Source organism: Canis aureus, chromosome 32 (assembly GCF_053574225.1).
Source record: "Canis aureus isolate CA01 chromosome 32, VMU_Caureus_v.1.0, whole genome shotgun sequence".
NCBI lineage: Eukaryota > Metazoa > Chordata > Mammalia > Carnivora > Canidae > Canis > Canis aureus.
In genome coordinates this window covers 39612448-39628730 of record NC_135642.1, presented here as the reverse complement: position 1 = coordinate 39628730, position 16283 = coordinate 39612448, and the positions used below count along the sequence as shown (strand labels likewise).

The 16283-nt window shown below is 42.3% G+C and overlaps 1 protein-coding gene across 2 annotated transcripts in view; it reads right to left on the bottom strand.

Annotated features, from left to right (window-relative positions):
• THSD4 (thrombospondin type 1 domain containing 4) overlaps positions 1-16283 on the bottom strand; it is a 573677-nt gene that overhangs the window by 526196 nt on the left and 31198 nt on the right. For both annotated transcript variants that reach the window (XM_077881722.1, XM_077881723.1), the window contains exon 3: positions 11561-11630. In XM_077881722.1, coding sequence (XP_077737848.1) covers positions 11561-11630 — 70 coding nt within the window. The remainder of the gene's footprint in view (positions 1-11560; positions 11631-16283) is intronic.

Here is a 16283-nt window from a genome sequence, read left to right as displayed (position 1 = left end):
TCTCCAATTTTCTGGAAAAGATTGTATAAAATTAGCATTTTGGCTTCCTTAAATGTTTGTAGGAATTTACTAATGAAGACATCATGACCCCGCATTTTCCTTGTAGGAAGGCTTTTAACTACAAATACCATTCATTTAATCAATGCAGAAATATCCTTTTTGATCGAATTCTTCTTGAGGGAGCTTTGGTAATTTGTATCTTTCAAATTTTATCTTTTTCATCTAAGTTGTTGAATACATAGAAATAAACGTATTCATAACATTTCCTTATTCTTCTATTACCATCTACAGAATCTGTAGTGATGTCACCACTCTGTGTCTCCAGAGAATTGTAATTTGTGTCTTCCTTCCTTTTTTCCCCCTCATGAACACTCTGGTTCAAGAGTTATCCATTTTATTGATCTTGTCCGTGAACTAGCTTTTGGGTTAAATGGTTTTCTCCAAAGTTTTTGTTTCTAGTTTATAGATTTCTGTTTTGACCTTTATTAGTTCCTTTCTTCTTAGTTTGAGTTTAATTGAGTTTAATTTAATCTTTTTCTAATTGTTATAGCAGAAGCTGAGGTCGTTGATTTGAGGTCTTTCTATCTTTAAAGGTATTTAGTTACATAAATTTCCTTCTAAGTGCTGTGTTAGCAGCATTCCACAATTTCTGATATTTCGTGTTTTCAATTTCATTCAGGTCAAATACTTTCTAATTTCCCCTTCATTTCTTATTTGACCCATGGATCATTTAGATTTTTTTATTTCCAAACTTGGGGGAATCTTCTAGATATCTTTCCATTATTGATTTCTAATTGAATCCCACTGTGATCAGAGAACAAACTGACTTGAATCTTGTTATGTTGAGATTTGTTTTATGGCCCAAAATATGACCTATCTTGGTAAGAGTTCATCATGCACCTGAAAAAAATGTGTATCTCATTTTGTTTGAAGGATGTTCTACAAATGTCACTAGGTCAAGCTGGTTGAAAGTCATGGTCAAGTCTTTAACATTCTCACTGATTTCTTTGTTCATGTGTGCTATCAATATTAGAAGGGCATACCAAAATCTCTTAACTATACTCATGGATTCGTCTGTTTCTTCTTGTAGTTACATCAGATTTGCTTCAGTAATTTGAAGCTCTATTATTAGGTGCATAAATGTTTAGGATTATTATGTCCTCTTGATAAATTGACTCCTTTTGTTAAGAAAGGACCCTCTTTATCCTTGGCAATATTTTTTGCTCCAAAATCTACTTTATCTCATGGTAACAAGGTCCGTCCAGGTATCTTTTGACTAGTGTTAATATGGCCTATCTTTTTCCATCCTTTTAACCTATGTGTGTCTTTATGTTTAAAGGTGTTTCTTGTGGACAGTACACAGTTGTGTGTCTTATTTTATATCCAATCGTCAGTCTCTGCCTTTGAGTTGTTTTGTGAATATTAATATAATCATATTTAAGTCTACCAACTTGCTGTTTATTTTCTAGTTGTCCCATCTGTTCTTTGATTCCTTTTTCTTTTTCTATCTTCTTTTGAATTATTTGAAAATAATAATAATAAATTCTATTGTTTCTCTTTTTTTGACTGGCGGCTAAAGTATTCTGTTTTGTTACTTTAATGGTTGTTTTAGGGTTTATAGTAGACATCTTTAACTCATCAGTCTGCCTTCAAGTAATATGATACAATTTTAATGTATTATAAGAACCTTATAATCCTGGATTTCCATTTATCCTCTTCTGGTATTAACACTTTACATACACTCCCTGACTCATTATTTTTTTAATTTAAAGAGTCAACCTTCAAAAGATATTTAAATAATTTTTTAAACCATATATATTTATTCAAATTCTGGATGGGCCTCTCTTGGGGCACCTGGATAGCTCAGTCGGTTAAGCATCCAACTATTGATTTTGGCTCAGGTCATGATTTCAGGGTCTGAGATCAAGCCCCACATGGGGTTCCACACTCAGTGAAGAGTCTGCCTCTCTCACTCTCCCCTCCCTTCTCCCCCTTTTGTGTGCGCATTCTCTCTCTCTAAAATAAATAAATCTTTGGGACACCTGGGTCACTCAGTGGTTGAGCATCTGCCTTTGGCTCAGGGTATGATCCCGGGGTCCCGGGATTGAGTCCCACATTGGGCTTCCCCAAAGAAAGCCTACTTCTCCCTTTGCCTGTGTCTCTGCCTCTCTCTGTGTGTCTCTCGTGAATGAATACATTTTTTAAAAAATCTAAAAAATAAAATAAATCTTTAAAACTTTATATAATTATCTATGTAGTTATCATTTCTAGTGCACTGAATTCCTTTGTGGAGATCAGATATCACCTGATACCATTTTCGTTCTGCCTAAAGAACTTCTTGTAACAATTCTAGTGGTGCACACGTTAGTACAGCATCTGTATTTCTGGAAAAAAATGTCTTTACCTTTATTTTTGAAAGATATTTTTTCTAAGCGGAGAATTCTAGATTGACAGTTTTATTTTTTCAGTGCTTTAAAGATGTTGTTTCCCTCACATGAGTGGCAGGAGGTAAGGAATCTGCTGTCTCTTGATCTTTGTTTCTATGTGTATAACATGTCTCTAAGGGCTTTTGAATTTTTTCTCTTTATTACTAGTTTTGAACAACTTGATTATGGTGTGACTTGGTGCTATTCATGTTTCTAGTGCTTGGGGTTTATGGATATTCCTAAGTTCATATTTTTCATCAAATTTGAAACATTTTCTAATCTTTTAAAAATTTTTTAAAAATTTATTCATTAGAGACACAGAGAGAGAGAGAGAAAGAGAGAGAGAGAGAAGCAGAGACACAAGCAGAGACACAAGCAGGCTCCATGCAGGGAGCCCAATGTGGGACTTGATCCTGGGTCTCCAGGATCATGGCCTGAGCCGAAGGCAGATGTCCAATCTCACTGAGCCACCCAGGTGTCCCAACATTTTCTAATTAAAATATATATATATTTTATGCCACTCCCTCCCACCTCTTCTCCTTTAGTATTCTAATTACACGCATGTAAGCCCACTTGAAGTTGTCCCAGGGCTCATGGATGTTCTGTGTATTTTTAAAAATTGTTTCTCATTCTGTGTTTTGTTTCAGAAAGTTTCTAGTGTTACAGCTTCAAGTTCATTTTTATCTTTTCTTCTACACTGTCAGATCTGCCATTAATCCCATCCAGCATATTTTTCATTTCAGACTTTGTCATTTTCAACTTGAGAAGTTCGATAAGGATTTTTAATATCTTCCATGGTTCTATTTCACTTCATGAATCTGTGAAATACTATCTCAATATCCTTTTAATGTTTTTATTAGCTTTTAATACCTTTTTTTTTTCCAAATTCTAAAATCTGGGTCAGTTCTGAGTTGGTTTCAATTGATTGTTGTCCTCTTTATGAAGAACAGGGGTACTTTTCTGCTCCTGTGAGTGCCTAGTAATCATTGACCAAATGTCAGGCATCTTGAATTGAACCTTTCTGAGTGCTAGATATTTTTATGTTCCTATATTCATGAACTTTGTGCTAGAATTTAAGTTACTTAGCAACGGTTTGATCCTTTCCTGTAGTACTTTTATGATTTGTTAGTTAGGTCCAAAGTAATGTACACTCTAGGGTCAATTATCCCCCCAGGACCATGGCAAGAGTTTCCTGAATATTCTCTCCAGTGTCCCTTGGATTGTGAGCTTTTAGAGTCTGGCTGCTAGGAGGAGTCACTATTTCTGGTGCTGCATGAGTGCTGGATAGTGTTCCTTTCAATTCTTTCATAGTTCTTTCTCAATCTTGGGCTGTTGCATCACAGGCATGTGCTCATCAGTCCTGTGCTGCATCCTGATGAGAATCCATGTGGGTCTCCTGTATCCTCTCAGTGTTGCTCGACTCTCTGATACTCTGTCCTGCAGAGTCTTGCCACCATGGTGTCATTGGACTCTCAAGCTCCTCAAATCAAGGAGTCCAACAGGCTCTGCCTGGGTTCCCATTTCCACTTCACTCCAAGGGTAGGAAACTTTCTCAAGCTGGGAAAATTTTAGGGTTTAACTCATTTGCTTCCCATCTCTGAGAAACCACTGTCTTATGCTGACCAATATCTATAGTTTGAAAACCATTGCTTCATATATGTTGGTTTGGGTTGTTTTGGGGAGCAGGTAGGAAAACTAGTCCCTGTTGCTCTTTCTTGGACGGTTTGCTCTTGTTCTAGACGGGAGGGTAAATCCACTCCATTTTGGCTGGAATCAGTTTATTTTTTAATTTTGTCTAGTGTTATCTTGTATCCATTCTATTGTTGATAGACTTTTGCATTATTTCCAATTTTGAGTAGTTGTAAATGACACTGCTTAGAACATTTTTATGCATATTTTGGTGGATACATGCACCCATATTCCCTTGGGCAAATACTTAGGAGTACAATAGTCAGGTCACTGAATAGGCATATGTTTAGCTTTAAGAGATGCTGCCAAACAGTTTCCAGAGGGGTCCACTATTTTAGACTCCCAACATCAATGAACAGAAATTCCAGTTGCTCCACATCCTCATCAGCACTTGGTACTGTTGGTGTTTTTCATTTGAAGCCATTCTGGTAGTATCTCATTTTAATTTGTATTTCCCTAAGGACTAATGATTTTTATTGAGCACCTCTTCATATGCTTATTGGTCATAAGAATACCCTCTTATGTGAACTGTGTATTCAAGTCTTTGGTCCATTTTCAAACTGGAATGCTTAAATTTCTTAATGATCAGCAGGGTTTTTTTTTTATATGTATTCTCAACATTAATCTTTGGTCAAATGTCTTATTGTGCATATTCTCACTGTTTATGGCTTATCTTTCCACTCTTTTCCTAATGATATATTTTGATAAGCAAAAGTTATTGATTTCAATGTAGTCTAATTCTTTTGATGTCTTGTTTAAGAAATTCCTCCCCACCTCAAATCATGAAGATAGTTCCATATATTTTCACCTAAAAGCATTACAGTTTTTTTCTTCCTTCTTCTTGAATATAGCAGCAATGATCTGAGAACTTTTATGTAGCCTAAAAACTTCTTTTTGCCCTTCTATTGGCCTTCTGTTCAATATCCAACTGTATGACACTGCAACAGGCAATTTGAGATCATTGGCTGCACATCTTACTGTACTAATCGGAGGGCCCTACACCCGTGACAAGGTCCCCTGCTGTTCACATTGTGACTTGTTAATCAGTTAGCAAAACAAATATTTTTCTTCACCCTTACTTCATTCTGTAGTGTCTCCATTCTTTTTGTTTGAGTGTTTCTATAAATAACAGGTTGAAGAGCACTTTTCTTTGGCTGGGGGCCCAAGGAGTGAGTTTTTATTTCCTTCTTCTAGTTTTGCATTGTTTTCTAAATTCTTTATAAAACATGTGCTACTTTTAATTTAAAAGTAAACTTTAAAAAAACATCATGCAGTTGTGTTTAGAGTCTACATGTTTTTTCATTCGTAGGAATAAAATATGACATTTCACAGCTCTTTCCTAAACAGCTTGTGTTGACCATATACATTATGACCTATCAAAGCAACCTGCGTAGTCAATGTCCGTTGAGCAGACACAGTAGAATAGTTTTATTAATGTAAAAGCTTTCTACCATCTACATAGTTTTATTATTAATAACGGACGGTTTTTATTAAAGTCTTGGTCAAGTTTATTTTCCTGGTCCCAGTTTTAGCTTATTTGCAAATGAAGCCACAGAAAGTTTTAAAAATATAATCATTTGCCAAGTGTAACTGAAAACAACTAAGAACAGAGGTTGAGCCATCCCTTGTAATCATGTCCTTGTTGCAGGAGCAAGAGGAAGACATCTGCAGAGAAATATCTGAAAAGAGCTACTCACACTCTGCACCACAGTCTCCTTTTCCTGCACCAGGGACAAGTTATACAGAGATGCATCCAGTCACCAAAACTGCATTTAGAAAAGCATAGTTTACTTGACAGCATTTACAAATTATGTCTTTTCCTCAGAATAACTTACACTGCAGAAATGCTTCCATATGCTAAAGTTGGACATGCTATTGTAATGAAAAAGAAAAAGAGGCGACTTTTGGTGGATAGTTTTCATATACAACTAAACAGCAATATGCACAAATTAGTAATGCCGTCCCTTAAGAATTTACCATAAATGGTTTTCTAATTCTTTCTGCTGCTCTCTGCTACAAATTGGGAATGGATTTTGTCAGGAAACAATAGGTCAGCAGGAATTCAATTATGATTTATCGAAGCAATGAGACCAATTTGATAGCAATCATAATTCTATGTTTTAATGAAAAAAATAGACTTTTTTCTTAAATCATTTGTGTTCCTTAAAGTTCCAGGAGGAAACACTTCCAACTTTAAATTCCAAAACACATATACTTGCAGTTAACTCCTCTCTATCAGATATCACAGTGGTGGTCTCCAAACTGTGGGCCATGGGCCAAATCCAGCCAACCACCTGTTTTTGTAAATAAAGTTTTATTGGAATACAATCATGCACATTCATTTACCTATTGTCTAGGGCTGCCTTTGTGCTACAAAAGCACAGTTGAGTAGTTATAACAGAAACTTTGTAGCCCAGAAAGCCTAAAATACTCACAGCTGGTCCTTTTTTAGAAAAAAACAAAAAACAAAAAACAAAAAAACAAAAGATCTCTAACCTCTGTTTTAGCAAATACCTATTTCTTATGTTGCAGAAATAAATGGATGCTATCTTTGTTAGTACTGCTGTCAGGATTTTTAGGATATTAGCAGGCAGGATGACAGCCACAGATCCACAAGGCTCTAATAAAACAGCAAGAAGAAACTCAACACTCAAGAGAGCATTGAATCCTTTTTCTATAGGGTGAATGACAATAACCCTGGCAGCCAAAATGCATATGATTATATTTGAGAACTGTCCTAAAGTGTATGTCCTACAAGTAAATTAATCTATACATGATTTTGCAAAAATAATAATAATAATAATAATAATAATAATAATAATAATCTACTGCAAAGTTCTCAACAATATTTTGAGGAGGTATCATATGTCAAGATAGGATACTTTTTGCTCAATTTTAAAATTCAGCATTCCAGAGGTGCCTGGGTGGCTCTGTCCATTAAGTGTCTGCCTTCAGCTCAGGATTCTGGGATCATGATCTCGGACGGAGCCCTGCATTAGGCTCCCTGCTCGGCGGGGAGTCTGCTTCTTCCTCTCTCTCTCCGCCCCTGCCCCGTTCGTGCTCTCTCTCAAATAAATAAATAAAATCCTTAAAAATAAGTAAACAAAATAAAATGTAACATTCCAAAGTAACTCAGAAAGCCTTTTTTTTCCCATTTCTCAGAACAAATACTTTAAGAAAGATGAAGGCAATACCTATTTGTGAACCTTTTGTTCGGGCTGTATATGTCAGTCATCAGGCTAACCTGAAAAACTAAGCGAAATAGCAAAGTAAATTGATCATATGTAAAATATTTTCATCTATGATGGTCTACTTGAGCAACTAGAATGAAATACTGGAAAATTGATTCAACTATTAGGATTAATAATCCTGATACTTTTAAGCATTAATAAATAATATAACTTAATAATGAAAATACAGCTGTCTTAGTCTATGCCAGCTGCTATAGCAAAAATACCATAAATAGGGTGAGGGGGCAATTATGCCAATATAAAAAATGTAAATAAATACATTTCTTTTTCACAGTTCTGGAAGCTGGAATGTCTGAGATTAAGGGACTGGCAGGTTTAGTGTCTAGGAGAGCCCATTTCCTGGTTAGTAGACAGCAGGCTCCTCACTGTATCTTCACCTAGCAGAGGGGGCCAGAGACTTCTTTGGGATCTCTTTCATAAGAGCAATAATCCCCTCATGGCCAAATCACTTCCCAAATGCCCCACCTCCAAATACCATCACATTGGGAATTAAGGTTCAACATATAAATTCAGTCTATTGGGGATCCCTGGGTGGCTCAGTGGTTTGGCACCTGCCTTTGGCCCAGGGCGTGATCCTGAAGACCCGGGATTGAGTCCCACATCAGGCTCCCTGCATGGAGCCTGCTTCTCCCTCTGTCTGTGTCTCTGCCTCTCTCTCTGTGTGTCTTTCATGAATAAATAAATAAAATCTTCAAAAATAATTTCATTTTATCACATTCTACTCTGGCCCCCCAAAATTCATGTCCTTGTATGCAAAATATATTCATTCCATCCAAATGGCCCCCAAATTCTTAGCTGGTTCCAGCATCAACTCTAAAGGCTAGGTCCAACGTCCCATCTAAATATCACCTAAATCAGTTACGGGTGAGGCACAGGTATGATTTGTCCTGGGGCAATCTGCTCTCCAACTGTGAATCTGTGAAGTCAGACATGTTACGTGCTCCTGAAATACAATGGTAAGAAAGGCACAGGACAGGCATTCCCATACCAGATGGGAGAAGTGGAAAGGAGGAGTGACAAGTCCCAAACAAGGAGTGACAAGACCAAAGGGGGCATATTTCATTAGACCTTAAGGCTCAAAAAGAATCCTCTTTGGCTCGATGCTCCACTCTCCAGACTCAATGGGACAGTGCTCCTGGCTTGCAGCTTTGTGGGGCAAGGTTGAGGTACCAAGGCTCCTGGCTGCCCTGCCCCCACAGCTTTTGGGCAGCCCTGTCCCCACTGTGACTTAGGGCCTGGGATCATGGCTCTTCTGGGAGGCCTCCATGCCCCTGCAGCTCGTTGGGCACCTCAGCTGGTTGCTGGAGCAGCACCTGGAGCAGCCGAGGGGAGAGGGCTGGGCATGGAGACCGCCAAGTGAGGTGGTAGGTACATGGAGAGTCAGGCACAAGCAACCCCCTCTTCACATTCTTCCACAGTCTTGGAAAATATCTCGTGGCTTCTGTGAGCTGGCTGGCTACTCTTATTAATAACCCCCCCCCCCATTTGCTTCGACGTGGACGGAACTGGAGGGGATTATGCTGAATGAAGTAAGTCAATCAGAGAAGGACAATCATCACATGGTCTCACCCATATGGGGACTATAAGAAATAGTGAAAGGGATTATAAGGGAAAGTAGGGGAACTGAGTAGGAAAAATTAGAGAAGCAGACAAACCGTGAGAGACTCCTAACTCTGGGAAACGAACAAAGGGTTGCAGAAGGGGAGGTGGGCGGAGGGTTGGGGTAACTGGGTGACAGGCACTGAGGAGGGCACATGATGGGATGAGCGCTGGGTGTTATACTATATGTTGATAAACCGAACTTCAATATAAACAAAACAAAAACAAAACAAAAATGGCCTCTGGGCCACACCCTTAGTGTTGTCTCCTGAAGACTTTCTCATTCTCTTCAATACTAATAAACTGAAAATGTTCCAGATCTTGAAGTTTTGTGCTCTCTTCCTTTCCAATGAACAATTCCAGCTTCAAGTTGTTTCTCTTTTCTCACATTTTACTGCAAGCAGGTGAGAGAAACCAGGCCACTCCTTCCATACTTTGCTTAGAAATTGCTTCAGCTAAATATCTCATTTCATCACTTGCAAGCCCTACCTTCCACAAAGCACTGGGACATGAACACAATTCAGCCAAAGTTTTTTTTTTTTTTTTTTTTTTGCCATTTTTTAACCAGCATGGCCTGTCCTGAAGTTTCCCACAACATGTTCTTCATTTCCGTCTGAGACTCCTTCACCGTCCACAGTCCAGCACTTTTCTGTTCGGGATCACTGTTCTCTGAGCAGACTGAGGCTTTCTCTACAGCTCTCTGCTTCCTTTTCTGAGCTCGTACCAGAAACACCTTGAGAAGTCCACTTGTGGCAACACAGGCTCCTTCTAGCACGCACCTCCATGGCCGTCCGGTCCCTGCCCACCACCCAGTTCCAAAGCCACCTCCACCATTTTACCCATTTCTCAAAGCAGCACCCCCACTTCTCACTGCCCATTTTTGCCAGAGTCAATTTGAGCTGTTAAAAGCAAGTACCATAGACTGGGTGACTTATAAACGAAAGAAATTTATTTCTCACAGTTCTGGAGGCTGGAAAACCAAGACTCCTTCTGGGTAGCAGACTTCTTCTCATCATATCTTTACAGGGCAGGCAGCAAGATCTCTCCTAACTCTAATAAGGGCACTCATCCCATTCATCAGAGCCTCCCTCCCATGACCTGAGCACCTGCCAGGTCTCCACCTGCAGATACCACCATATTGGACATTAGGTTTGAACCTATGAATTTAGGGGGAAGACACAAACTTTCAATCTATAGTAGTTGTCCTCTCTGATTTCTTGAAATTATGAACGCGGATAATGCAGCAAAGTGAGACAGATATAACTTTCCAAGTGACTCTAACAAAATGATGCTTAGACTTTGGCCAGGGTTTCTATCCATTCATCCATTCATTCATCATTCATTCATTCATTCAGTTGGTCACTTCACAAGTGTTTTATTGGGCACCTATACCATGCCAGGCTGTATTCCGGGAGCTGGGAAGGTGGCAGTGTCACGGAGCTGACATCCTAGCGGGGATACAGTACAGTACAGGTTCCTATCTGGCCCAGAAAAACAAAGCTAGAACATAAGCCACAGTCTACAAGAAGTTAAATGGTTCAGACAAGAACCTTAAGAACTTCACAAGAGGGGTCACATCCAGGCCAACCCTTGCACATACTCTCTGGTCTGCTCCCTTCTCTCCTGGGCTTTCCCTATAAAATGCCTCTCTTGGGAAGGGTTCCAAGCCACCCAGCCACACTCAGATACAAATCCTTGACCTACCATTCCTTTCAGAAGTGTCTGCATTTCATGACATGTAGACAGGAGGGGTTCCTAGGCAGCAGAAAGGGGTTTGGAGGACCTTCTCGGAGTCATCTCATGCATCTGTTTCTAAGGAAGCGTTTATCATGCACCTATGCTGGTGCAGGACAGTGGTCGGCCTGTCTAGGTAGCAGCAAATAGCTTATTTGCTATAAAACACAGAGCCCTGAAGGGAAGTATGCTTGACACTGTCCGTTTGTCCCCCCAGATACTCTGTCCACCCTTCTCCATCCAGCCCTGCTGCCTAGGAGGCTGGCCTCTGAGGACTGCACCGAGGGACTTTTGTCTTCTTTTGGTTGGGCTCAGCTAATGGGAGTCCCCAACTGGAAATGGAGGAGGGGAGGAAAGAAAGGGCCAGGTCCTTATTTCCCTGCCCCCTCCATGCCCAGCTGCTGGTTGCCAGGGGCTACGTCCTCCTACCCAAGATCACGGCTCCCTATCAGGGCTCCTCTTGCACAGCTACAGCCTCAACCTTACCTAGAGCTCTCTCCCTAATCATCAGTACCCGCTGCCCCAAAAGGTGCCCCTAGAGAGGGTAAAAGCTCCATGCTGGTGCTCCGCCTCTCCCAGGTGGGCAGTCTCCTCACTGACCTCTCCCTCGAGGTCCCATTCTCGAGGACACAGCCAGCAACACCAGCGACGCCCTCAGATCGCACACTGACTTTGGGCACCAGCTCCAAGGTCTTAGGAGGGACAGGAGGACTAGGGAACATTCTATAAAGATTAGCGATGCTTCCTCTCAAGATTAGCAGTGACTCCGCTCCAAACAGAACCAAAGTCAGGGCAATGACTGGAGTGCCCCCGGCCCCTTGTGCAGAGAAGCGAGAAGCTTCTGAACCACCAATGGCTTACCTTTCTGTGCTCAGTGGAGGGCTGTGGGCAGACGAGCTGCAATCCAAGCAGCAGGAGGGAACCCAGGACACTGAGAAGGAAAAAGAGCAACAGGCAGGGCTGTGAGTATGGTCCAGGCAGCAGCATCTAGCCAGAGGCAGCAGCTCCACCTCATCACCAGAGGGGAGAGAACAGTCCAACCCCCGCCCCGGGATGTGACCCAGGGCAGGTGCCAAGGGCCAGCATCAAGGCAGCACAGGGCTGTGGGCCTGGCCAAGGCATGGGGCAGATCTGGGATCAAACCCTTTATCACTTACCAGCAGGGTTTCCAGGTCAGGATATTTAACCTCATGAGCCTCAGTCTCCTCCCCTGTATGATGGGGCCAAGGACAAAGCTGGCTTAGAGGTTTGGGGAGGACTGACACAGAGAAAGTGCTAGAGCATGCTTGGCCCTAGTGGAGTGGGGAAGGTCAGGCTACAAGTAGGGCTCTGAGCCTGGCCAGGGAAGCTCTCTCCTATATCCCGTGCTTCTCTTGGAGCCTTCCCTCTGCCCATTCTTGGCCTTTTAGTGTCACATATGTTCTCTATGGGTGGGATTAGCTGTGTTAAGCCCTACTGTCACCAGCCCTGATTAGGGCTTGTCATCAAATAAAGGGAAGGTGTGGAATGGGAGCCAGCTGGCCCTGACACAGCAGGGTCTGCTGGGAGAGATGAAGCTTTGGATTCAAACACATTGAGGCTAGAATCCCAGCTCCACCATTGCCATCCGGGTGATCTGGGCAAGTTAATGTCTCTGACTCTCAATGTTCTCACCTTCTGTAAGGATCACTGAAGGTTGCAGTGGTGAAAACACCCACACAGCTAATTAGAAGAGCCATAAACGTTGTCAATTAACTAAAAGGCTCAAAGTCCCTTGACCTGAAGTCATCAATGCCATTGTTTTAAGATCCCTGCAAAAACGCCCCTTGTCCTACTTGGTTGTCTTTTGGATCCTTTTTTAGGGTTTAACCCCAAGGACTGAAGACCCCCTGGGGTTTTCACCCTTTTTGAGGTTTCCAACACAATTGTGAGATGTGAAACACTGCTCCAGTCCAAGCAAAACTCATTGTGAGGAGGTGGACATGAGGAAACCTGTCTGAACATGGGGATTAGGGCTTGTGGAGTTAGAAAAGGCTCCCACCATCTTGGAATATCCTAAATGCCACCCTAAGCCCCTCTTTGTATGCAAATTAGCCAGGCTTTAGCAGACCACCCAGAATGGACGAGGACAGCCTAGTCAGAGAGGGCAGTGGGACGGGAAGCCAGGTGAAGGGATCTGTGACAAGGTGCCAGATGCATCCCTTCCATTGCTGTCTTAGAGTTGTGGCTCTGAGGCCCCAAAGCTGTGGCCCAAGGATATTACATACACACCCATTCCAAACAAGAAGGGCTGGGCTGCAGAGTTCCCCTGCCCCCCCACCCCCACCCCCAGCCAAGCAAGAAGGACTATGACTTAGAGAGCTTTATCTGAGCTCTCATGTTTGGGCATATAAGGACAGGTGCCCAATTCTCCTCTGAAAAGTATCCAAAGGCCAAAACCAACCTAAGGGGCTGGGAGGGCAGAGTGGGGTGAAAGGGCTGGAGGGGGAGAAACCTATATTTCTGGGGCTTTCAGGGACAGAAGATGCTGGCTTTTCCCCCATCAACTGCAGGCACCCTGGGATGCCGGGTTTAGGTTGTCTAGAAAGGACCTCCTCAGGGGCTGCTTGCCGACGTTAGGTGATGTGTGGTGGATACCCATGGGGTATGGGACTGGGGGGAAGGTCATAAAGAGATGTGCAGTGGGAGACCCCAAGTGAGGGGTAGGTTCTCTAAAGGACCAACCGAAGGGCGCCACGAGAGGGGAATACAGAACTTAGACATCTGCCAACCCAAGGTCAGCAACACCAGATCAGCAGAGGCACCAAGGCCATGGAAGCCCTCTGCCCAGTTACCCCTCCTCTCCCCGGCTCTACCCTGGAGCCACTGACGATGGCAGAGGGAGGGCAGGGCGGGGAAGTGAGCCTGTGCCAGCCCCTCTCTCCCTGCCTGCAACAGGTGTCTGAGGCCTCACCATCCCAGTTGGGGGGGGAAGAGAGACACTTGCAACACTTTGAGTTGGATGATGGACTAAAACTTTTATATCTGACTAGACCTTCTTTTTTTATCTAATAGATTTTCTTTTTAATGTAGCATATCTAAACACAGAATCCTTCTAAGCAGGATCTATTCAGAAAAGCATAAGATGAAATTAGTCATGAAGAGAATCGAAGAGTCGGTTTATAACTTGCTGAGCATCTAGGCCGGCGTTGTCCAAGAGAATGTTCTATGATGATAGAGATGCCCTATTTCTGCTCAATCCAATTACACAGGTACACAGATCTGTGCTGTTGAGCACACGGGGAGCTAGTGGTGCAGGTCTAGATGGTGAAGTTATCATGTCTTAGATTAATACAAAAAACTACTGAAGGACACTAAAACTAAAGCTTCTAAAAGGACAGGTATTCAGCCAATAAAGCTCTCCCTTCCCACACATACATACACTTTTTTGGACTTTTTCCTTTTTTTTTTTTAAGATTTGTTTATTTATTTTAGAGAAAGAGAGCAGAGGGGCGGGCCAGAGGGAGAGAGAGAACTCTCAAGCAGGCTCTCTACTGAGCTCGGAGCCTGATGTGAGGCTCAGTCTCATGACCTTGAGATCATGACCTGAACCAAAATCAAGAGTCAGATGCTTACGCAACTGACCCACCCAGGCACCCCCTTTTTAAGACTTTTTGATACTTGAAAATGAGACTGCTCATTAACTGGCAGCAAACCAGAAAACCGCCCAAGATGTCCTCCAGCCACGAGGCAGGGGCATCTAAAGAAGTGGGTGTGAACACGCTGGTGGGAAGAGGACATGTATTTTCTAGTCGAATCCTTACTGGATCCAGTTTGTCCTCCAAACCAAGGAGCATCACATGACAATTAAGGAGTCTAGGCTCCTTAGTTACATGAGCTTGTGCAAATAACTCCTCTCTGGACCTCAGTTTCCCCATCTGCAAAATGGGAATAACATGACCTGCCCTGACTACCTCAAATGAGTCAAGGTGAAAGACAGCCTCTCATGAACCTGTGCCTACAACTCTGAATCATGGTAACACACTCTGGCACTGTTTACTCATATAAAAACAAACAAACAAACAAAAACAAATTGGTGTGGTTTTGTTAAAAAAAACAAACAAACATCAGCTCCATAAACGTGTTACACCGCAGCCCCTCCAAGTTCTTGGCAGACACGTATTTGCAGACACATATTTGTAATGCAATCAGGAGCACTTTTGCACAACCACTCATCCCAGGCTGTACTTCCATAACTTTCCAAGGGCATCTGGGGCAGGACAAGGAGTGAAAGATTCGAGGAGGGAAGATACTGGGTGTTCCTCGGTCTCAGAGGAAGGGCCGTCCAAGTTGCCTGGTCAACTCTATTCCCAGGTACTTCTACAGCTGTGTCCTCTCCCCTCTTTCGGGTGTCTGCCCACAGCTGTCCCTTCCATAAAGCCTCCCCCGGTCTGCACAAAAGAGCCTATTTCTTTTTCTCCACAGCACTTACTATCTCACGGACTGAGTCTTTATTCGTTTAAATTTCTCCCTCCACTTGCCAGAATTCAAGCTCCATGAGATCAAGGAGTTGGTCTTGCCACTGCTTTACTCCCCAACATCTAGCAAGGGTCTGCTGTATAGTAAAAGCTTAATTTACTGAATTAATGAATGACTTCACATCATCCTGACAACTTACGAAATTTCAAGATAAATGGAAATAGTGTGAATTAACAGATTCAAAAATGCCCGGAATCACTTTGGGAGCTTTTAAAAGTCATTTTGTGAGGGATTTATTAAAATCAGTTGTGTTTTTGAATTTCTATGCGATGCCCCCAAAATGTATTCCCGTACGGTTGACACGAGGGATGGCAACAGTATGTTTATTGGTGCCTCTTGTTGCAAAAATGCAACACAAATAATATTTCAATGTTCAAATGCTTCCTTTCTTCATTGAGCTGGGTCCTAGTGAAACTGAAATGCCGAGAGGTACCCAATAAAATTCATTCTGGAATAAAATCTTAGTTATTAAATGGGCTCTGCTCTGAATGGAATAGAATAAATTCCCCCAGAGGGGAAATTATTCTTTGGGTTGCAATAACAGCAGCCAGAGCAATATATAACCCCAGGGGCCAGATGAAAGTGCCAAGGGCTGAAAGTTTCCCACCCCTGCTCAGTAGACTCTGTGTTAGGGTACCCCACCCTGCTCACACATACCTACGTAATTGGTAGTGCGGAGCTGTGCCCACACCGCTTCAAAACACCAACAATCAAGCCCAAATCCTCGTTCCTCCTGACCCAATTCAAAATTAATGTTTGGGGAATGGGAGAGCATGTGTGTGTGTCTGTGTGTGTGTGCAACTCGTGTGTTATTTCACTTTGATAGTTTGCTTTGGCAGACCGCTCCCAGCTTGCAACGTTTTGACAGATTGAAGGCTACCAGGCCTTTGGCAAACAAATCACATACTCCCCTCCAAGCAGTGGGGGAAGCCACATTCCTACCAAGAATTTCCGATTCACCTTGCAGTAGAAACGACCCAACATCTCACACCGGAACACACAGGGGAAAAAAAAAATGCCATCTCCCCAGTATTGTTCTAGATTTTAAACACTCCATCATTTCATTTCCTCCTGTAGAAAATAACGC